Source organism: Epargyreus clarus, unplaced genomic scaffold (genome assembly GCF_041222505.1).
Source record: "Epargyreus clarus isolate Ecla_fem2 unplaced genomic scaffold, WU_Ecla_fem_2.2 ptg000003l, whole genome shotgun sequence".
NCBI classification, from domain to species: domain Eukaryota; kingdom Metazoa; phylum Arthropoda; class Insecta; order Lepidoptera; family Hesperiidae; genus Epargyreus; species Epargyreus clarus.
The window spans coordinates 5,084,364-5,108,275 of record NW_027332211.1 but is presented as its reverse complement, the minus strand read 5'-3'; the positions used below and the strand labels follow the sequence as shown (position 1 = coordinate 5,108,275).

Genomic DNA, 23,912 nt, shown 5'->3' with positions numbered 1-23,912 from the left:
TTAAATTTGGAATCGCAGCGATAGGGGAAGAAATATTATGAGTAATTGGGAAGACGTAGCGTGGGATTGTGGACGATTATGGATTTTAGCACAGTCGTAGAGTCTACCAAGTAGTTACGTACGTAAGTACGTAGTTAAAAATTATTTTTGTTTATAAGGTTTACATCGTTTTGAAATAACAAATTTATGATTATGACTAGTTTGTCTGATCTCGAGTTATTCTGTGGAAAATAAGTGGTATGTTGTGTTGTGAGATATACATGTAGGTACATCATAAACTGCTTAAATTACTGAGATTTCAAACATAAAATAGTATCCTTCTTATCCTAATTACGTAGATTATGACTAAAACAAAATTTACAAAATTCATCAAATCAGAAAGCTAAATGGGGGAGGGGGGAGGGTTGTAATAAAGTACCCATCTGAAACATGATGAAAAAGGACTTATATGGAAAAACGGACAGCGCAAGCCCAAATAAGATCCTAAAACTAGGATTATTTTTATAGGGCTTATCGTGCTGTGTTTATTCAGAAGGATTTCTGGTGTGAAACAAATATCTATTTAAGTACTGTACTAAACTATACGAAAGGCGCGTTTCGAATGTTATTTTAGAGGAAATACATTTTTTTGTGTAGACGCATTAAAAATCATTTACTAATTTCAAAGGAAGTTATACGTAATAAAGCCAAGCTGGTCCACTTGAATATGCTAAAGTGCGACCTTAAAAGTAAAACAAACTAATATCGTATGCCTAGCTTTGATAATCTAGAAATCTAGAATTCAATGACGAATAGAATATCGGATGGCGCATTGCAAACCGCGCCCGAGCGAACATCGAAGCTGGTCCGTTGGCAACTCGATTTACCTTGACCCATTGCACGTAAACGTTTCTGCATTATTAATAATAATAAAACTTCAAGGAAATAATTAATTTTGAAAAGGTTAACGTATACTGTAGCAAAGCTGTATGTTCGTATCTTATCAGCTAAATTAACGGCTAACGGCTATTTTGTGCAACAAATGTATCAAGAAACACGGTACCATTACAGTCGATGTGGTAAGGGTCCATTGCCATTCGTGGATGACCATGAACAATATTAAAGTAGGAGATATAGGATCTAAATAAAATCCTGTAACACCTGTCACTCATACCGCTAAGAATTAGGAGGAAATGCATAATTTTAATGCCTTTAAGATTAGATTGGCCTTCAGACCAGAAGGTGAATATACTAATACGAAGTAATAATAACCTGTGATCTGTACCAGGAGAGTACAGTAATTTAGTCCGTACTTTCGGGCATATTCTGCTTCGGAGTATTTGAACATGTCTATTGAAATGGCTTTAGCTTCACGAAGAATGATTGATCGTTATTTCTCGTCTTACTCTATCTGTAGTCTTACCTACTCTATAGAATAATAGACTATAGGGTAGGGTTTAGTTTATGAAATAAAAAATATACTTCCCGATGACAATAAAGCTTACATCGCTGCTAAAACGGATATTGATAAACTCTCAAATATATTACATGTTTGCCAATAATCGATAGGATTTTTCCGACACCATTGCTATTATTGAAAAAATATGAAGAGTCTACAACTTGAAATATTTCCTTCTTGAAAATATCGAGAACATTTATTTATAGTAGATTTTTTCCTTTACACGTTGTCGAAGCGGCAGATTTTAATTAGACCCTTGGCATCCTGCAGAGCAACGCAGGTGCGCCAAGAGGACTCGTTTGATCCTCGAGGATGCTCTCGTAATTTTTTATATCCGATTTTGGTATACAGAACAAGATTCTAGCCTCTGGCAAACATCTACATCTACATAAATAGATCCATAATAAATTCTTCTCAAATAGTTTAGTCGACAAGTGCAAAAACTTGAAGTATAGAGATAAAGCTAAAAATACGACAAATAGCTCATTCAATTCAGAATTAATTATAGAAAAATGTATCTATAAGGATTTTCCAGCACATAAAAAGTGCGTTTTTTTAAACAAAATAAATATAGTTCAAAAAACTAAAAAACACGCTTTTATGATAAAATCAACTAAAAAGTAGAAAATAATTTTCAATCTAGGAATCAATTAAGGAACAGTAAATTGTATAATTGAGGAAAAAGTGTGGGGTGCTTTTCGAAAATTAATAAGTGGATTAACACGATTTTGTCATAAAAGCGTGTTTTTTAGTTTTTTGAACTATATTTATTTTATTAATTTTTAGTATTTGTTGTTATAGCGACCATCATTATGCATCGTCTGTAAAAAAAATCAAGTGTCTATCTATTACGGTTTAAGAGATAAAGCCCTGTGACTCACGAACAGACAGCGGAGGGTTTCGTTTTATCCTTTGAGTACGGAATCCTAAAAATCATTCTAAAAGATGGCATTATAGATATGTTTCAATACATTTGAGTTATAGGGAAATAACATTATTATTTCTCATAGCTAAAAATCAATCTAGTAACTTTGCCTGTACGCTCCATAAGGCGCTTTCTCTCCCCTCGAAAATCGTTAATCCTGAGGATGTTGATAAGGACAATGGTACAAAATTATTAAAATCGTGTATTGTCATCGGTTTTAGATAATTCTTTAAAATTTTGAATTAAACTGAACGTTCAAAGTGGATAAAAATCGGGCTCAAAGATTCCGTTACTGTTACATACATACATACATACAAACGTACAACCCAAGCTAATAAAAGCGTGTTAATAAGATGTGACTTTAGTTTTACGTAAAACAATGAAAAACTATTAAGAATTAAGATTTTTTTAAAAAAGATCCTAAAAGAAGAGGAAATCTTTAAGAAACGACTCAATTCCTTTACCTCTACAACGCTTATTTATAACTTAAATTAAACGCCAAACATAGATCTCTGCGTTACGGCACGAACGCGTCACTGGCGAAAACAGTACACCGCATTAAATAGTTCAATAACAAAAGTAACAATATAAATCTAAACGGTAATAATATACCTACCGCCTGTAGCGCAATGTACCAACGTAATGGTTGATACCGAACTTTTGATAGCAATGTCATTAATATTAGCCGCGAAATCCGCAGTTTGGCCACAGCTAGAATGACCTAGATTTGCCGCAGCGCTGGTACACAAGTAACTGTTACCAGACTGGTGTTACTGTATACCAGGGGTGGCAACCGAAATCTATAATAGTTAATCACGACTTCGCTTGGGTACTTTATCACACAATATAAACGGTTACCTTATAACGTTCAAATGTTCCAGATGAGTAATACAAAAAAAGAAAACTAAATGTATCTCTGTATGGGATTTTATTTAATATCATTTTTTTTTGTTAACTGTATATAAATAGGCAAAGGAAAAATTGTAGAGTATTATTTTCTATCTTGCTTGTCAATCGTTTTTCTTTTTTAGTCACATGTTATTTATTATCGCAACTGGGAACCCTATTGCGTACAGATTTTTACCGACTTGTCTTACAACGAACCTGTTAGCGGACGGCGTTAAGCTGATTCATCATTCAAAGAAGGTATAAAAGAAAGGCTGATAGACAGTTGTTCGCAAATTACTTTCTTAACTGATCTTATTGACAAGGATTGCAAATAAACAGGTTAAACGGACGTGTGCGGTCGACTTTAGCTTTCAACTGTAAACTGTAGATGATTTGAGAAAACTTAGCTTATAACTCGCGTGCCTACGAAGTACCCTCTCTCGCATCTTGTATACTTTTGAGTAGATAAATATGCTTTATAAAGGACTAGCTGACCCGGCAAACTTTGTACCGCCTCAAAATCTATTTATCAAATATATTTCATATAATATATTGCCTATGTTACTCGTGGATAATGTAGCTTTCGAATGGTGAAAGAATTTTTAAAATCGGTCCAGTAGTTTTTGAGCCTATTCATTACAATCAAACAAACAAACAAAGTTTTCCTCTTCATAATATTAGTATAGATTACCCAAAACATCCTTTGAGAGTTTTCATAACGTGTAAAAAGTTCCCATATTTTTTTTAAAGAATATAAGCTTATCGAGTGATTAAGGTACCCTTCGTAAAATATCCCTAAATATTCATAGAATTGAAACTAGACCAAGTCACTCAATATAAAATCCATGACTTTCAAGCGTCGACCTCAACCTCTATATCGGCTTAACAATTTTTTGAATCAGTCTTATTTCGTTATTGCCCTAAAATTTTAGTAGTGAATGGAGTCCCAGTATTTTTTATTCACAAGCCCTTTGAATTTATTTTTAACAGACTTTAAAAAAAGGATGTTGTGCATTCGACCGCTATGTATTTATACATACATAAATGTAACCTTCAAAAAAGTACAAAAGAGATGCATTGGCGACTCCTCTGGTGTTGCAAATGTCCATAGGTGGCGTTGACTACTTTCCATCAGGTAGCACGTTTGCTTAATCGTTAGGTTAATCAGTATAAAAAAAAACTTGCATGTCCTCGATTTTCTCAGAAACGACTGATCTAATTTATACGGATATTTGGTTATTTGAAACCATATAAGGAAGCTTTTAATGAAAAAAATACATTAGAGATTTTATATATTACGCATGTAGATAAGTTTTTCTCTCATCACTCGTCGATCGCATCTCGCTTGCGTGGAAACAAATAACTCTCTACTGTGACGGTTTTGAATGTGAAACTACAAATTTACATACCGTGTACCTTACCGAATACCGCCTGATGGTTCCTTTACGTGCTCAACTCGTTTAAGTAGCTTTAAGCTGTAGGTACACAGGATTATCGGTACCCGTGGTACAATATAGTTTATTTATATGTTTAAAATGAAATAATATACTTAAACTTATATAGTTGTGTTATTTTTCCTCATAACGTGTTTGGTACCTTTAGCATCTCTCCTATCATAAGAGTTATGGTTATGTATTTTAATATCTGAAGTCAGCAACAGATGCGCTGCTGAGAATTCCCTTACCACACCTTCCAAACCAGCAGCAGCGCTTAACTCTGTTATGAGGCAGAAAAAGGTATGGCGGTGGTGCCGCCAGAGTTGAACCACAAAGGGTTCTTACCACCTTCAACCATTTACTAATGTTTACTTATTCCGACTTTATTAATGATTTTTTCTTCAATGCGATGTTTACAAGCAGCTCTTTTTAGATGTAATATTTATGTAATTATATAAAAAATACTTTGTTTTAGGATGTATGTACAGCATGGCAGCTTTCGGACCAGTCCTTGGGTTCCTGCTCGGTGCCTACTTGCTTTCATTTCACATGGACTCATTCTCTGGTGCCATTATATCCATAGGTAAGTGTGGAAATCTATAATACTTCTTGAAGATACATAACGTATACTTAATTCTCAGAACATCGGTAATAAACAGTTTTGTCCGCCATGTCCTATTTTAGATCGATAACAGACATCCATGAGCGGTTGTGTTATGACCACTTTACATTAGGCGGATTACAAAAAAGGCAATTCTTAGAATCCCTTTACATATTAGGTGTTCTAAAATAAAAGTCTAAAGATCATATAGTTAGGAATGAATAACCTTTGGGTAAATATAGGATGGTCGATCGAGCTACGCTCAGGGTTCTGATAAAAATAAGCTTAGCTAGTGAATACGAATTTTCTTCAGGATAAGATCAAACTCGAATAATTTCGATAGAGAGTCAAGATTACAAATTGTTCGTATCCGCTGTATTGGAAAACAAGATAAAATAAATACGTAGCTATAACTTGTTGCGATAAAGATTGTAATCAAAATTGTGATAGTTCAATTTACCTCCTGTTCGTTTTCTAGGATGTGTGAGTGTGATAAGGTTATTTTTAAAGATTTTTTATTAATAGAAGTAATACAAATATGCTAGTTTCATAACAAAAGACGGCATTCATCGTCAGATCTTGAGATAGCAAAGGAATAACAAGGAATTTCGCACAGAAAGCGGAGAAGAATACAGAAGAAATATAATTGTATCCTTTATTTCAGATCCAGGTGACCACCGATGGGTGGGGATGTGGTGGGGTGGGTTCCTACTCTGCGGCCTGCTTCTCATCTTAGTCGCGATACCGTTCTTCTCGTTCCCAAAAGTATTAGTAAGGGAAAAGGAGAAGATTCGTCTAGTGGAGAAAGCGGCGGCGGCGAGTGGCTCTTCGACCAAAACGCCCGCGAAGCCGCAGACCGACATCAAGGATACCGGTTACGGGAAGGATATCAAAGGTAAACAACCTCTGCACTTTTACAACGGTGTTACTTACACCCGGTATTCGGATAGGCGTTTTATGAGAGAAATGGCAACTGATTTTTAACAGCGTTACTTAACTCTGTTTACGAAGATATTTTTATGACGGCCTTTTTATATATCCACGCTCTTTTAGTTTTTTCCTTCATACCAAATTATATCATGAAAATCATTATGTATAGCAATTTATTAGCTTAGAACGGAAAAACGAAACAAAAAAAAATGTGTTTAAAACTTTATGTCGAACTCACATAACCATTTCAGTTCAAATAAAAAAAAAACAATTGGTGAGAGAAACAATTTTATTTCTTTTTAGGTTTTGGAATATCTTCAATCTTCTATGTAGAAACGAATTATGTCATAATTTCATAATAGGGTATGCATTTGTAGAAAAAATATTTATCTCCTTGTGTACTATTGTCATAAAAAAAAATTAAAGGGTATGTGAAGTCTACGCACCTATACGCACTTGGCCAGCGCGGTGGACTATGGCTTAATCCTTCTCATTCTGAGAGGAGAACCGTGTCCAGCAGTGGGACAGTGATGACTTGATGATGATGATGTATATTATCAGTCAAATTACAAGTGGCACATATCCCCAGATATCCCGGTGTCAATGTGGCGGCTACTCAAGAACCCGGTGTACGTGGTGACGTGTCTCGGCGCCTGCATGGAGCTGATGATCGTGTCCGGCTTCGTGGTGTTCCTGCCCAAGTACCTCGAGACCCAGTTCAGCTTAGGCAAGAGTCAGGCTAGCGTTTTTACTGGTGAGTGGTGTATGATCATTAGATTGCAATTTGTCACTACAGAAGACGTATGCATATTTGTTTTTTTTTATTTTATGTACAGGGTGATTTTTACAAATGGGCCTTCCGGGTCAAATCCGAAACTATAAGGATAAGCTAAAATGCTTAAAGGAGGAGTGAAAGGAGAAAGCCTCGAAAAAGTATGTTTCCCTTACCACACACTTCCAATCAGAACACAACAGTAAACAGCGCTTAATACCGCTATTAATAGCAGAAATAAATAGCGGTGATGTTGCCTCATACGGTTCCTCAGCTGAACTACAAAGATAATCTTTAGATATTATAAACCCTTAAATAAAACTCCTTTTTATGATAATCAGGGTCAATCGCGATCCCCGGCGCCTGCATCGGCATCTTCATGGGCGGGTGTCTACTGAAGAGGCTGGAGTTACGGCCGAAGGGCGCGGTGCAGTTCGTGCTCATCTCCAACACCATCTGCCTGTCGTGCTACGCTCTGCTGTTCTTCCTCGGCTGCGACAACATCAAGATGGCCGGCACTACCATACCTTATACTAATAACAGGTTGGTGGATAGTGTACTCGTTTTGTTATAGTCTGTCCGTAGCGGGGATTTTGATTTTGGGGGAATAAGAAAGGCTTGACAACAATGCTGCACATGAATGTTTTTTTTTTATAACTAAACGATGAGGCAGACGGACTACCTGATGGAAAGCACTTTTCGTCGCTTATGGACATTTGCAACACCAGAAGAGTCTCCAATGCATCGCCGGCTTTGGAGGAGAGCTCTTTTTGCACCTTTTTTTGAATAGTTCCATGACATGAAGCAATGGCAACACAATACTCCATCCCTGAGTAAAGCTAAATAATTAATAATCTCGATCGATAGAGTGTTTGAAGCCCCAATGTACAAAACCCTGTCAGTGGCTAAGATCCTACTTTTTATTACTACTTTTCATAGAAATAACCATTTGTAAGTGTTCGTACACTTAGACAAAATAAACATATTTTATTTTATTACACTTATTATTTTCTTATAATAGCGTTTTGAGTTAGACAATTATATAATCTTATTTGTTAAAGTAAATCTTTGGCTAAGTAATCTTTATCTAATTAGTGTGAACGTGTGAGGTTTCAGCAATTAAAACAGTTTATTTCGTTAATACTATTTAACAGATTAACTTTAGATTTAATTCGTCGTGCAAGACATAATATTTTTTTTAAATTAAATTTCATCATCATCAATCCATTACTGTCCCACTGTTGGGCATGGATCTCCTCTCAGAGTGAGAAGGATTAGGCCATAGTCCACCGCGCTGGCCAAGTGCGTATTGGTAGACTGCATATACCTTTGAAATTTTTTTAAAGCTTTTTTTGGCATGCAGGTTTCCTCACGATGTTTTCCTTCACCGTTTTAAGCAAGTGATTATTAATTTCAGAAAATAAATATATTAAATTTTAATTGAAAACATATGTTTTCCAGCAACTTGGAGCCATTCAAGGTGAACCTGACGGCGGCGTGCAACTTCAACTGCCTGTGCACGGAGACGGACATGGAGCCGGTGTGCGGCAACAACGGCCTCACGTACTTCTCGCCGTGCCACGCCGGCTGCGCGGCCTTCTCCTCGCGGTCCAACTTCACCAACTGCGCCTGTGAGTGTGTATCCTGTGCTCGAGGTGAACCTGAAGGGGCAACTTCAACTGCCTGTGCACGGAGACGGACATGGAGCCGGTGTGCGGCAACAACGGCCTCACGTACTTCTCGCCGTGCCACGCCGGCTGCGCGGCCTTCTCCTCGCGGTCCAACTTCACCAACTGCGCCTGTGAGTGTGTATCCTGTGCTCGAGGTGAACCTGAAGGGGCAACTTCAACTGCCTGTGCACGGAGACGGACATGGAGCCGGTGTGCGGCAACAACGGCCTCACGTACTTCTCGCCGTGCCACGCCGGCTGCGCGGCCTTCTCCTCGCGGTCCAACTTCACCAACTGCGCCTGTGAGTGTGTATCCTGTGCTCGAGGTGAACCTGAAGGGGCAACTTCAACTGCCTGTGCACGGAGACGGACATGGAGCCGGTGTGCGGCAACAACGGCCTCACGTACTTCTCGCCGTGCCACGCCGGCTGCGCGGCCTTCTCCTCGCGGTCCAACTTCACCAACTGCGCCTGTGAGTGTGTATCCTGTGCTCGAGGTGAACCTGAAGGGGCAACTTCAACTGCCTGTGCACGGAGACGGACATGGAGCCGGTGTACAGCAACAACGGCGTCACGTTCTTCTAATTTCAGATATTATATTTTCCGAAAATGCCCTATAGCATATATTAAAAAAAAACAGTTTACCGACCTCGACTACGCCAATCGTACCCTGAACATCGTACGCCTTTCCATACCCTGAACATAGCTACGCACAAGGTTGTATTAGTATATAAGCGTATAAGAAAGTCACCCTAAAAATGTGATCTCCATAATCATCATGTTTGACAGTGCACTAGACTTATCATTGTTTAGTAAGATATTATTGGCACTTGCTAGATCTAAAACGACATTTAAATTAATAACATTTTATTTTGTTACGATAGCATGTTTGCTCTAAAGTATTGTGTACTTATTATCAGGTGTACACGAGAACAGCCGCGAGTCACTCGGTGTGGGTGTGGTGGGCGGCAGCACCCTCGTGGGCGGCGCGGCGGCGGCGGCGCTGCGCGGGGCGAGCGCGCGCGGCGAGTACAGCGAGGTGACGGTGGTGCCCGTCGCCACCGCGGGCCCCTGCAACCCGCCCTGCACCACCATCTTCCCCTTCCTCGTGCTGCTGTTCTTCATGACCTTCGTCGTCGCCGTCACGCAAATGCCGCTGCTTATGATTGTGCTCAGGTGGGTAAATTGTAGCTAGAATGTAAAAATTGAAGTGTGCCTGGCGGCGTGGCTTAAATGCCGCTGTGTATGATTGTACTCAGGTAGTGTAAACTTTAGCTCGAGTATAAAAAAAATAAAGTGTGCCTGTCGACGTGGTTTAAAATGCCGCTGCTTATGAGCTTAGGTAGGTTAAACTTTAGCTCGAATATAAAAAGCTAAGTGTACCGATGACTGTGATTGCGATCCATCCAAATGGATCGAAATACGAACCCTAAATAAAAAGTCGGGTTGAATAGTCCTAAAAAGTCAACAAAAATGTCCAATACTCATTCAAAATAAAAATTAAATCAGATGACGTAGATAGAACTCTGTGTTTGCCATATATAGTCTACTTGACTTATTTCTCGCCCTTCTTCAATGAAATAAATATCTGCTGCGAAGTTTTAATTATCATAATCTAACAGGACGCATACATGACATATTTTAAATAAAACTTTTATTTCAAATAGGACTCTTGTCTAATTTGAATTTTATTAATTACAATAGCTAAATTTACGCTTCATGCCGCAGTAATGGCAGTAGGCATAATTAAATTAACAAAACTTTAAATTTATTTTTATAGATCCGTAAGCGAAGAGGAGCGCTCCTTCGCACTCGGGATGCAGTTCGTTATATTCCGGCTATTCGGTTATATCCCGGCGCCGATCGTCTTCGGTAATCTTATCGATTCCACCTGCATCCTCTGGAAACAGTCATGCAGCGGAGAGAAGGGTGGTCGCTGTCTACTGTATGACATTGAGCAGTTCCGATACAGGTAATTTTTTATAGAACAAAATTTTAATTTGATGATTATTCTCTTGTACATATGAATTTGTAAATAATTTGTCGTATTTTCTTAGGTATGTCGGTCTCTGCGGAGGTATAAAGATCGTGGCTCTGGGAATTTTCCTGGCCGATTGGTGGTTAGTGCGACGGCGAAGACATCTCGAGAGCGTGCCGCCACTCGACCCACATAAGGACCTCGCCGGATCCATTATCAGTCTGGATAAATGTAAGTACATCATGATTAACAATTAACAAGTTGTTTTGATTAAATTTGACTCATAAAACAAGTCTATTTAAAGCAAACTTCCATCTCGTTTCAGTATTTGAGGAATTACCTTCCGCCGAAAACGCGAGTGGTTTCCGATCGGGATTGACATCGGGGCCGAGCTCGGCGACGACGACGCCCATTGAGCCCGGCACCCTGAGCCACGACACGACGCACGAGTCGTTCAGGAACAAGCTGCAGCGGACGGACTCGCAGTACTCGCAGGAGTCGCAGTCGCGCGGCGCCGCGGGCAAGAACTCGCGCGTGCTGGTCGCGTCGCGGCACCTGCGCAACGACTCCAAGACGATCCAGCTGGAGCCGCGCGCGCGCCAGCACTCGCTGGAGGAGGAGCGCGCGCGGCACGCCTTCCCGCGCTCGGCGTCGCGCGACCTGCCCGCGCACTCGCGCAGCGGCTCGCGCGACTTCAAGGCGCACTCGCGCGCCGACTCGCGCGACCTCGGCCTCGAGCAGCTCAAGCACCTCGCCATCAAGAGCATGGAGAGCCTCGACCTCACCGTGCTGCCGCTCGCCAAGTGCGCCGACGAGGAGAGCAAGCGGCTCATCGAGGGCGGCGGCGTGCTGCGCCACCGCCGCACCGGCTCGCGCGACATGAAGCCGCCCGAGTCGAAGCACAAGCGCACCTCGTCGCACCACATCACCGTGGAGCCCAACGAGCTCAGCCTGCAGATCCAGAAGGGCCGCAGCGTGGACCAGCTCGCCACGTCGCCGCTCGACCCGCGCGTGTGAGCGCCCGCGCCCGACCTCCGTCGGAGCGAGATGAACGTTTCTGAATCTCAGTCGCTCGATTAGTAAAAATGTTACGATTGAAGTGAGAACAAATTTTTGAGTGAGATGACTATTTAGTGAAATTAAACTTATTTTACCGTTGGAGATTAGTCCTTGCTAAACCTGACGGATTCATGAGTTAAAACTATATGATAAAAAGGCGCAACGGAGAACGTTTCTATATTCTTTTGGGAGATTATGATAAATCATGTGTTTACCAAAAAGACTATACTAATAGTTTTCCAAGCTTTGGCAAGAGCAAGTGATGAAGAATCATATCTTAAATAAATGTAGTTTTATTCGAAGCTTACTGTAATCGAAATAAAAAAAATTGCTTTATGCAAGTCTTAATGGTAGTATAATCTAGAACATTATTTCCTTTATTCTGTTTACGGAGAATTCGATGCGGTAAATTGCTGGCGTATAGAAATGTAGTCTCTTGTCTTTAATACTCACATCACTACTAGTATTTTTCTGTTATGTAGGTTTTCACATTTTATCTCGATTATGCATATGTATTCAGTTATGTGTAACTATAGGTCTGAATCTGAATTATGAATCCAAAATGACCAGGAAAACTGTGTGTGATTTAAAAATAGTTGTGTACAGATCGGTAGTTTTAGAACTGTACTTAATTACATACATCAATGTTCTTTTAGGGAAGTCAAAATTTTTATAATAAGTCACGGTCAAAATGATGTCCACATTTTATTGCTTATACATATTTATTTCCTTTTTTGACAACATAATGCTAAAATATACCAATGGCAAATATTTTTATATTATGTACATATAGTAAAAGCATTGAGATTATCTTCAAGGAATAGGTATGTGTATCATACCAAATTTATCACGTACCAACAACACAAAAACTAAATAATAGAACTAAAATAATAGAACAAATAACCCTTGTCTATTAACAATTTTAAGTATTTCAAATATTACTGTTATTTTAATACGCGATAGACATTATAATACAACGTATTATTGTCCTTTGCACAAACATTTATTTTTAAACATGTATAAAAATTATAAATATCAAATCCACATTGAAAATTTAGCACAAATTAACAGGAGAAATGAAAACTTATCATCTGGAATAAAATTGGTATTGTTCTACCCGACGTAAAATATCCGATACTCATTTCTTTTTGCATTAAGATTTAACATATAAAACAAATTAAAAAAACAACACTAAACTTAGTTCGACAGCATGTAGCTGATTGATTATTAAAGTTTTCCTGTATATCTTATGATCTCAAATGTGTCGTGTGTTTCATGAAATTGTTGTTTTTGTATATAGTACAACTACATTACATTTATACACTATAGATATTGTGTTTACTATTTCTGAGGTAATTTATCATTGGTACACTCAAATATTTTTTCTTCTTATTAATTTGAGACTATAGAAACAGCCATATTCATTTTAAAATATTCTTAATACTAGAGTAATTATTGTAATTGACATCATGAATTATTAGTTACCTTAAAATGTTTATAATCTGTAACATTCATCACTTAACTATTAAAATCAATAAGATTAACAAAAGGAAATCGCAATTTTAAAGTTCAATATGAAATAATTGAATAAAAATTAAGGTACATATTTAAAAAATGTGTTAATATACACTAAATTATAAACAAATTATTGTATCATAAATATGTAACTTGGTTAATTTTTTACATTTTTACAATATTTTTATATTACAACAACGATCACGGAATTTTAGCAAATAATGTTGTTGATATAATACTGATTGACAACAGAGAAACCTACTTTACGCATTTACTTCATAATTAAATTGTAATGATATTTATGTTAAATGGTACTAAAATCGTCAATTTAGTGGCTGCTATATTAAAATAAGAACTCAATTAATATTGTAGTAATATTATTTTAGTATGAAGAATTTAAAACAATATATTTATCTGAGATATAAAATAAAAGACAGAGAAAAGCATCAATGTAAATTTTATCAGATATTGTTAAGAGAGAAATAGTTTGATATGAAGAGAGTGTTTTATCTTAAATGCCTTATTACATAGGTCCTAAGACTTGATACTGACTTAGCTGTACTTTAAGTTGTTATGTCATTCACAGAAATTAATGTTTGAACATAGCAACTCCCTAAAATAATTTGTTGCATTTAGTGATTAATAAAATTGCATACATATTTTATATAATGTTTTTTATTTCCTTTTGTTCACTTTGAAATAATCATCTTATTCATAAAATTGAAGTCTTCAGATTAGGATACTGGATATTGGTGTAGTAGTCAAAGTAGGCCCTATAATTTATATTTAAGATTATCAAGCAGTTAGAAAATAGAACTGTTCTGCAACTTTCCACAACCAACATGAATATTAAGCTCCTTGCTTTTCATGTAACACACCTACAACATATAAACAACATAAATGGTAAGTGGCTGTTGTTGTCCATAGAAATTTGTAACAACCCCAGTGATTAAATTTTATTTAGATCAATAGCAGAGGTCGGTCACAAATAAATTACTACCCCGGAATTTTCAACTTATAAAGGTGTGTAAATGTCCAATTGCAATGGATATGAATAGGTACATACTTTAATTTAATATATATAAATAAATGAAATATTTGGAAAATTAAACAGTTATTTTTAATCTACTCAAACTATATTTATTTTTTAACTTACAATTGCTTAGAAAATAATATATCCATTGTTTACATGACTATCCTTAATTTAATCTAATTCCCCACATTCAGAAATTACAACTTTCTTCGATGGTTTTCCATTTTTAGATCCTAGACTTTCCATTTTCTTAACAACATCCATTCCCTCTTCAACATAACCAAATACAACATGTTTTCGGTCAAGCCACGGAGTAGCAGCCGTAGTGATGAAAAATTGGGATCCATTTGTGTTAGGGCCAGCATTAGCCATGGACAAGATTCCTGGAGTAGTATGCTTTAATTTGAAGTTTTCATCTTGGAAAGTGCGGCCATAGATAGACTTTCCACCAGTACCATTATGATTCGTGAAATCGCCACCTTGGCACATAAACGCGGGAATTATTCTGTGGAAAGATGAACCCTTATATCCAAATCCTTTCTCTCCTGTGCAAAGAGCTCTAAAATTCTCAGCTGTCTTAGGTACTTCTTCTGTATGAAGTTTCATGACTATCCGGCCCAAAGGTTCGCCGTCCGCTGAGATATCGAAGAAAACCTTTTTATCTGCTTGTGTAGACGCATGACGTAACATAGCGGCAGAAAACACAGTTCCATTAATAAACCCTCGACGCAAAAGGCTTGTTATGGCCATTGTATAATTCTGAAAGGTCAGTTTACCAAAAAGTAAGAATTAATTTTATTAGCACTACACCAATAAAATATATCGGCAGATACTAAATTGACAAAAAATACAAGTATGTTAACCTACCTAATTTAAGAATTAGAATTTAGTAAGACCAGTTTATTGATTATTCTTTTTCTCCAATAGTAACCTACGCCAGCCACAGCTAGCATTGATCGCGCGATTTTCGGAATCGGAACAATTCTATTTGATTTGCGGTATTTTTATTTGAGGTTAAAATTTTAAATCCACAGAACACCTATAATCCTTACGTTACATCCATAGAGTATTATTATATTATTATACATGTTAGTTACATCACAGATAACCACAGAACAACTATAGTCCTAACGGAGCAGATAACAGAGTATATTAATCATTTGTATGATTTGATTTGTCTGAAATTATCTGTTATATTATCTGTCTTTGGTTATGATCACAGAACCATAGAGTATGGGGTAAAGTGCGACCAAGTTATGTTGGTGAACTTAGCACAGCATTTGCCAGCAGAGCACTAAAAAATGAGAGTTCTATTCGCATGCACATGAGTTCTATAGTTCCTGATAGTTTTCAGGAATAGTTCTGGCGATTTCACGGAGATAAAGCAGAATGAAATAATGCTCTGCTAACTTCACACAGCAGAGCATTTTCTACAAAATTGAAAAAAAAGCTATTGATTAGTGTAATTAGGTAATACCTGGAGTTCCTAATAGTTTTCAGTGATAGTTCTCGCGAAATAAACTTAAAAAATAATTTATTGATAAAATAAATTGACAAAAATTTAACCAAAAAAAAATCTGCAAAAAGGTTATTTAAAAGTGGAAACTCGTCGATTTTGCAAAGCCTAGTAATAAAATGATACATTTGTACAATAACTGACCCAGGAACTCACACTAAAGTGCCAGCACAGCATACTAGAATAGTACCTATCGGAAAGATTTTCGACAAAACTTTTTTTAATATTATTTTCACGTACCCAGGGGGAAGGAACTCAGCGGTTTTACATAGGCTAGTAATATGGCTACAATTTAAAAATATAAGCAATCCCAGAACTCACACTAAAGTGCCAGCAGAGCATACTAGAATAACAAAAATCGGATGGATTTTCGACAAATATTATTTTTCAATCATGTCCACGTCACCAGATGGCGGGAACTCATCGGTTTTATGTAGACTAGTAACATAGCTACAATTTAAAAATATAACCAATCCCAGAACTCACACTAAAGTGCCAGCAGAGCATGCTAGAATAGCAAAAATCGGATGGATTTTCGACAAATATTTTTTTTTTAATTATTTCCACGTAACCAGATGGCGGGAACTCATCGGTTTTATATAGACTAGTAACATAGCTACAATTTAAAAATATAACCAATCCCAGAACTCTCACTAAAGTGCCAGCAGAGCATACTAGAATAACAAAAATCGGATGGATTTTCGACAAATATTATTTTTCAATCATGTCCACGTCACCAGATGGCGGGAACTCATCGGTTTTATGTAGACTAGTAACAAAGCTACAATTTAAAAATATAACCAATCCCAGAACTCACACTAAAGTGCCAGCAGAGCATGCTAGAATAGCAAAAATCAGATGGATTTTCGACAAATATTTTTTTTCAATCATGTCCACGTAACCAGATGGCGGAAACTCATCGGTTTTATGTAGACTAGTAACATAGCTACAATTAAAAAATATAACCAATCCCAGAACTCACACTAAAGTGGCAGCAGAGCATACTAGAATAGAAAAAATCGGATGGATTTTCGACAAATGTTTTTTTCAATCATGTCCACGTAACCAGATGGCGGGAACTCATCGGTTTTATATAGACTAGTAACATAGCTACAATTTAAAAATATAACCAATCCCAGAACTCACACTAAAGTGCCAGCAGAGCATGCTAGAATAACAAAAATCAGATGGATTTTCGACAAATTTTTTTTTTCAATCATGTCTACGTAACCAGATGGCGGGAACTCATCGGTTTTATGTAGACTAGTAACATAGCTACAATTTAAAAATATAACCAATCCCAGAACTCACACTAAAGTGCCAGCAGAGCATACTAGAATAACAAAAATCGGATGGATTTTCGACAAATATTATTTTTCAATCATGTCCACGTCACCAGATGGCGGGAACTCATCGGTTTTATGTAGACTAGTAACAAAGCTACAATTTAAAAATATAACCAATCCCAGAACTCACACTAAAGTGCCAGCAGAGCATGCTAGAATAGCAAAAATCGGATGGATTTTCGACAAATATTTTTTTTCAATCATGTCCACGTAACCAGATGGCGGGAACTCATCGGTTTTATGTAGACTAGTAACATAGCTACAATTAAAAAATATAACCAATCCCAGAACTCACACTAAAGTGGCAGCAGAGCATACTAGAATAGAAAAAATCGGATGGATTTTCGACAAATATTTTTTTCAATCATGTCCACGTAACCAGATGGCGGGAACTCATCGGTTTTATGTAGACTAGTAACATAGCTACAATTTAAAAATATAACCAATCCCAGAACTCACACTAAAGTGCCAGCAGAGCATACTAGAATAGAAAAAATCGGATGGATTTTCGACAAATATTTTTTTTTCAATCATGTCTACGTAACCAGATGGCGGGAACTCATCGGTTTTATGTAGACTAGTAACATAGCTACAATTTAAAAATATAACCAATCCCAGAACTCACACTAAAGTGCCAGCAGAGCATGCTAGAATAACAAAAATCGGATGGATTTTCGACAAATATTTTATTTAAATTATTTACACGTAACCAGATGACGGGAACTCATCGGTTTTATGTAGACCAGTAACAAAGCTAAAATTTACAAATATAACCAATCCCAGAACTCACACTAAAGTGCCAGCAGAGCATACTAGAATAACAAAAATTGGATGGATTTTCGAAAAATATATTTTTACAATCATGTACACGTGACCACATAGCGGTTACTCATCGGTTTTATATAGATGAGTAACATAGCTACAATTTAAAAATATAACCAATCCCAGAACTCACACTAAAGTGCCAGCAGAGCATGCTAGAATAACAAAAATCAGATGGATTTTCGACAATTTTTTTTTTTCAATCATGTCTACGTAACCAGATGGCGGGAACTCATCGGTTTTATGTAGACTAGTAATATAGCTACAATTTAAAAATATAACCGATCCCAGAACTCACACTAAAGTGCCAGCAGAGCATGCTAGAATAGCAAAAATCGGATGGATTTTCGACAAATATTTTTTTTTTAATTATTTCCACGTAACCAGATGGCGGGAACTCATCGGTTTTATATAGACTAGTAACATAGCTACAATTTAAAAATATAACCAATCCCAGAACTCTCACTAAAGTGCCAGCAGAGCATGCTAGAATAGCAAAAATCGGATGGATTTTCGACAAATATTTTTTTTTTAATTATTTCCACGTAACCAGATGGCGGGAACTCATCGGTTTTATATAGACTAGTAACATAGCTACAATTTAAAAATATAACCAATCCCAGAACTCTCACTAAAGTGCCAGCAGAGCATACTAGAATAACAAAAATCGGATGGATTTTCGACAAATATTATTTTTCAATCATGTCCACGTCACCAGATGGCGGGAACTCATCGGTTTTATGTAGACTAGTAACAAAGCTACAATTTAAAAATATAACCAATCCCAGAACTCACACTAAAGTGCCAGCAGAGCATGCTAGAATAGCAAAAATCAGATGGATTTTCGACAAATATTTTTTTTCAATCATGTCCACGTAACCAGATGGCGGGAACTCATCGGTTTTATGTAGACTAGTAACATAGCTACAATTAAAAAATATAACCAATCCCAGAACTCACACTAAAGTGGCAGCAGAGCATACTAGAATAGAAAAAATCGGATGGATTTTCGACAAATATTTTTTTCAATCATGTCCACGTAACCAGATGGCGGGAACTCATCGGTTTTATGTATACTAGTAACATAGCTACAATTTAAAAATATAACTAATCTCAGAACTCACACTAAAGTGCCAGCAGAGCATACTAGAATAGGAAAAATCGGATGGATTTTCGACAAATATTTTTTTCAATAACAAAAAATGAATGGATTTTCGACAAATATTTTTTTTCAATCATGTCTACGTAACCAGATGGCGGGAACTCATCGGTTTTATGTAGACTAGTAACATAGCTACAATTTAAAAATATAACTAATCCCAGAACTCACACTAAAGTGCCAGCAGAGCATGCTAGAATAGCAAAAATCGGATGGATTTTCGACAAATATTTTTTTTTTAATTATTTCCACGTAACCAGATGGCGGGAACTCATCGGTTTTATATAGACTAGTAACATAGCTACAATTTAAAAATATAACCAATCCCAGAACTCTCACTAAAGTGCCAGCAGAGCATACTAGAATAACAAAAATCGGATGGATTTTCGACAAATATTATTTTTCAATCATGTCCACGTCACCAGATGGCGGGAACTCATCGGTTTTATGTAGACTAGTAACATAGCTACAATTTAAAAATATAACCAATCCCAGAACTCACACTAAAGTGCCAGCAGAGCATACTAGAATAGAAAAAATCGGATGGATTTTCGACAAATATTTTTTTTTCAATCCTGTCTACGTAACCAGATGGCGGGAACTCATCGGTTTTATGTAGACTAGTAACATAGCTACAATTTAAAAATATAACCAATCCCAGAACTCACACTAAAGTGCCAGCAGAGCATGCTAGAATAACAAAAATCGGATGGATTTTCGACAAATATTTTATTTAAATTATTTACACGTAACCAGATGACGGGAACTCATCGGTTTTATGTAGACTAGTAACAAAGCTAAAATTTACAAATATAACCAATCCCAGAACTCACACTAAAGTGCCAGCAGAGCATACTAGAATAACAAAAATTGTATGGATTTTCGAAAAATATATTTTTACAATCATGTACACGTGACCAGATAGCGGTTACTCATCGGTTTTATATAGTTGAGTAACATAGCTACAATTTAAAAATATAACCAATCCCAGAACTCACACTAAAGTGCCAGCAGAGCATGCTAGAATAACAAAAATCAGATGGATTTTCGACAAATATTTTTTTTCAATCATGTCTACGTAACCAGATGGCGGGAACTCATCGGTTTTATGTAGACTAGTAACATAGCTACAATTTAAAAATATAACCGATCCCAGAACTCACACTAAAGTGCCAGCAGAGCATGCTAGAATAGCAAAAATCGGATGGATTTTCGACAAATATTTTTTTTTTAATTATTTCCACGTAACCAGATGGCGGGAACTCATCGGTTTTATATAGACTAGTAATATAGCTACAATTTAAAAATATAACCAATCCCAGAACTCTCACTAAAGTGCCAGCAGAGCATACTAGAATAACAAAAATCGGATGGATTTTCGACAAATATTTTTTTCAATAACAAAAAATGAATGGATTTTCGACAAATATTTTTTTTCAATCATGTCTACGTAACCAGATGGCGGGAACTCATCGGTTTTATGTAGACTAGTAACATAGCTACAATTTAAAAATATAACTAATCTCAGAACTCACACTAAAGTGCCAGCAGAGCATACTAGAATAGCAAAAATTGGATGGATTTTCGACAAATATATTTTTACAATCATGTCCACGTAACCAGATAGCGGGAACTCATCGGTTTTATGTAGACTAGTAACATAGCTACAATTAAAAAATATAACCAATCCCAGAACTCACACGAAAGTGCCAGCAGAGCATACTAGAATAACAAAAAATGAATGGATTTTCGACAAATATTTTTTTTTCAATCATGTCTACGTAACCAGATGGTAGGAACTCATCAGTTTTATGTAGACTAGTATCATAGCTACAATTTAAAAATATAACTAATCCCAGAACTAACACTAAAGTGCCAGCAGAGCATACTAGAATAACAAAAATCGGATGGATTTTCGACAAATATTTTTTTTCAATCATGTCCACGTAACCAGATGGCGAGAACTCATCGGTTTTATGTAGACTAGTAACAGAGCTACAATTTAAAAATATAACCAATCCCAGTGGATGGATTTCGAGAAATATATTTTTACAATCATGCTCTGCTGGCACTTTAGTGTGAGTTCTGGGATTGGTTATATTTTTAAATTGTAGCTCTGTTACTAGTCTACATAAAACCGATGAGTTCCCGCCATCTGGTTACGTGGAAATAATTAAAAAAAAAATATTTGTCGAAAATCCATCCGATTTTTGCTATTCTAGCGTGCTCTGCTGGCACTTTAGTGTGAGTTCTGGGATTGGTTATATTTTTTAATTGTAGCTATGTTACTCATCTATATAAAACCGATGAGTTCCCGCTATCTGGTCACGTGGACATGATTGTAAAAATATATTTGTCGAAAATCCATCCAATTTTTGCTATTCTAGTATGCTCTGCTGGCACTTTAGTGTGAGTTCTGGGATTGGTTATATTTTTAAATTGTAGCTTTGTTACTAGTCTATATAAAACCGATGAGTTCCCGTTATCTGGTTATGTGTAAATAATTTAAATAAAATATTTGTCGAAAATCCATCCGATTTTTTTTATTCTAGCATGCTCTGCTGGCACTTTAGTGTGAGTTCTGGGATTAGTTATATTTTTAAATTATAGCTATGTTATTAATCTACATTAAACCGATGAGTTCCCGCCATCTGGTTACGTGGACATGATTGAAAAAATATATTTGTCGAAAATCCATCCGATTTTTGCTATTCTAGTATGCTCTGCTGGCACTTTAGTGTGAGTTCTGGGATTGGTTATATTTTTAAATTGTAGCTTTGTTACTAGTCTATATAAAACCGATGAGTTCCCGTTATCTGGTTATGTGTAAATAATTTAAATAAAATATTTGTCGAAAATCCATCCGATTTTTTTTATTCTAGCATGCTCTGCTGGCACTTTAGTGTGAGTTCTGGGATTAGTTATATTTTTTAATTGTAGCTATGTTACTAGTCTACATAAAACCGATGAGTTCCCGCCATCTGGTTACGTGGACATGATTGAAAAAAAATATTTGTCGAAAATCCATCTGATTTTTGCTATTCTAGCATGCTCTGCTGGCACTTTAGTGTGAGTTCTGGTATTGGTTATATTTTTAAATTGTAGCTATGTTTTTAGTCTACATAAAACCGATGAGTTCCCGCCATCTGATTACGTGGACATGATTGAAAAAAAATATTTGTCGAAAATCCATCTGATTTTTGCTATTCTAGCATGCTCTGCTGGCACTTTAGTGTGAGTTCTGGTATTGGTTATATTTTTAAATTGTAGCTAAGTTTTTAGTCTACATAAAACCGATGAGTTCCCGCCATCTGGTGACGTGGACATGATTGAAAAAAATTATTTGTCGAAAATCCATCCGATTTTTGTTATTCTAGTATGCTCTGCTGGCACTTTAGTGAGAGTTCTGGGATTGGTTATATTTTTAAATTGTAGCTATGTTACTAGTCTATATAAAACCGATGAGTTCCCGCCATCTGGTTACGTGGAAATAATTAAAAAAAAAATATTTGTCGAAAATCCATCCGATTTTTTCTATTCTAGTATGCTCTGCTGCCACTTTAGTGTGAGTTCTGGGATTGGTTATATTTTTAAATTGTAGCTATGTTACTAGTCTACATAAAACCGATGAGTTCCCGCCATCTGGTTACGTGGACATGATTGAAAAAAAATATTTGTCGAAAATCCATCCGATTTTTGCTATTCTAGCATGCTCTGCTGGCACTTTAGTGTGAGTTCTGGGATTGGTTATATTTTTAAATTGTAGCTTTGTTACTAGTCTACATAAAACCGATGAGTTCCCGCCATCTGGTGACGTGGACATGATTGAAAAATAATATTTGTCGAAAATCCATCCGATTTTTGTTATTCTAGTATGCTCTGCTGGCACTTTAGTGAGAGTTCTGCGATTGGTTATATTTTTAAATTGTAGCTATGTTACTAGTCTATATAAAACCGATGAGTTCTCGCCATCTGGTTACGTGGAAATAATTAAAAAAAAAATATTTGTCGAAAATCCATCCGATTTTTGCTATTCTAGCATGCTCTGCTGGCACTTTAGTGTGAGTTCTGGGATCGGTTATATTTTTAAATTGTAGCTATGTTACTAGTCTATATAAAACCGATGAGTTCCCGCCATCTGGTTACGTGGAAATAATTAAAAAAAATATTTGTCGAAACTCCATCCGATTTTTGTTATTCTAGTATGCTCTGCTGGCACTTTAGTGTGAGTTCTGGGATTGGTTATATTTTTAAATTGTAGCCATATTACTAGCCTATGTAAAACCGCTGAGTTCCTTCCCCCTGGGTACGTGAAAATAATATTAAAAAAAGTTTTGTCGAAAATCTTTCCGATAGGTACTATTATTCTAGTATGCTGTGCTGGCACTTTAGTGTGAGTTCCTGGGTCAGTTATTGTACAAATGTATCATTTTATTACTAGGCTTTGCAAAATCGACGAGTTTCCACTTTTAAATAACCTTTTTGCAGATTTTTTTTTGGTTAAATTTTTGTCAATTTATTTTATCAATAAATTATTTTTTAAGTTTATTTCGCGAGAACTATCACTGAAAACTATTAGGAACTCCAGGTATTACCTAATTACACTAATCAATAGCTTTTTTTTCAATTTTGTAGAAAATGCTCTGCTGTGTGAAGTTAGCAGAGCATTATTTCATTCTGCTTTATCTCCGTGAAATCGCCAGAACTATTCCTGAAAACTATCAGGAACTATAGAACTCATGTGCATGCGAATAGAACTCTCATTTTTTAGTGCTCTGCTGGCAAATGCTGTGCTAGTTTCACGGACACGACCAAGTTACACTTTA

General features: G+C 36.5%; 2 protein-coding genes across 2 annotated transcripts in view; one reads left to right on the top strand and one right to left on the bottom strand.

Annotated features, from left to right (window-relative positions):
• Oatp30B (Organic anion transporting polypeptide 30B) overlaps nucleotides 1–13,879 on the top strand; it is a 60,970-nt gene extending 47,091 nt beyond the window's left edge. Inside the window, exons 9-17 of the mRNA XM_073084812.1 lie at nucleotides 5,163–5,270; nucleotides 5,953–6,183; nucleotides 6,808–6,972; nucleotides 7,332–7,533; nucleotides 8,452–8,621; nucleotides 9,579–9,834; nucleotides 10,439–10,630; nucleotides 10,716–10,867; nucleotides 10,962–13,879. Of these exons, the coding sequence (XP_072940913.1) occupies nucleotides 5,163–5,270; nucleotides 5,953–6,183; nucleotides 6,808–6,972; nucleotides 7,332–7,533; nucleotides 8,452–8,621; nucleotides 9,579–9,834; nucleotides 10,439–10,630; nucleotides 10,716–10,867; nucleotides 10,962–11,653 (2,168 nt within the window). The 3' untranslated portion in view covers nucleotides 11,654–13,879. The remainder of the gene's footprint in view (nucleotides 1–5,162; nucleotides 5,271–5,952; nucleotides 6,184–6,807; nucleotides 6,973–7,331; nucleotides 7,534–8,451; nucleotides 8,622–9,578; nucleotides 9,835–10,438; nucleotides 10,631–10,715; nucleotides 10,868–10,961) is intronic.
• Nucleotides 13,880–14,299: 420 nt separating this feature from the next.
• Nucleotides 14,300–15,320, bottom strand: LOC140751007 (peptidyl-prolyl cis-trans isomerase). Its single transcript, XM_073084801.1, has 2 exons — nucleotides 15,111–15,320; nucleotides 14,300–15,002 (listed from the first exon to the last, which is right to left on the bottom strand). The coding sequence occupies exon 2, from the start codon at nucleotides 14,991–14,993 to the stop codon at nucleotides 14,415–14,417; it is 579 nt and encodes a 192-aa protein (XP_072940902.1). The 5' UTR covers nucleotides 14,994–15,002; nucleotides 15,111–15,320; the 3' UTR covers nucleotides 14,300–14,414.
• Between the last annotated feature and the right edge of the window lie 8,592 nt (nucleotides 15,321–23,912).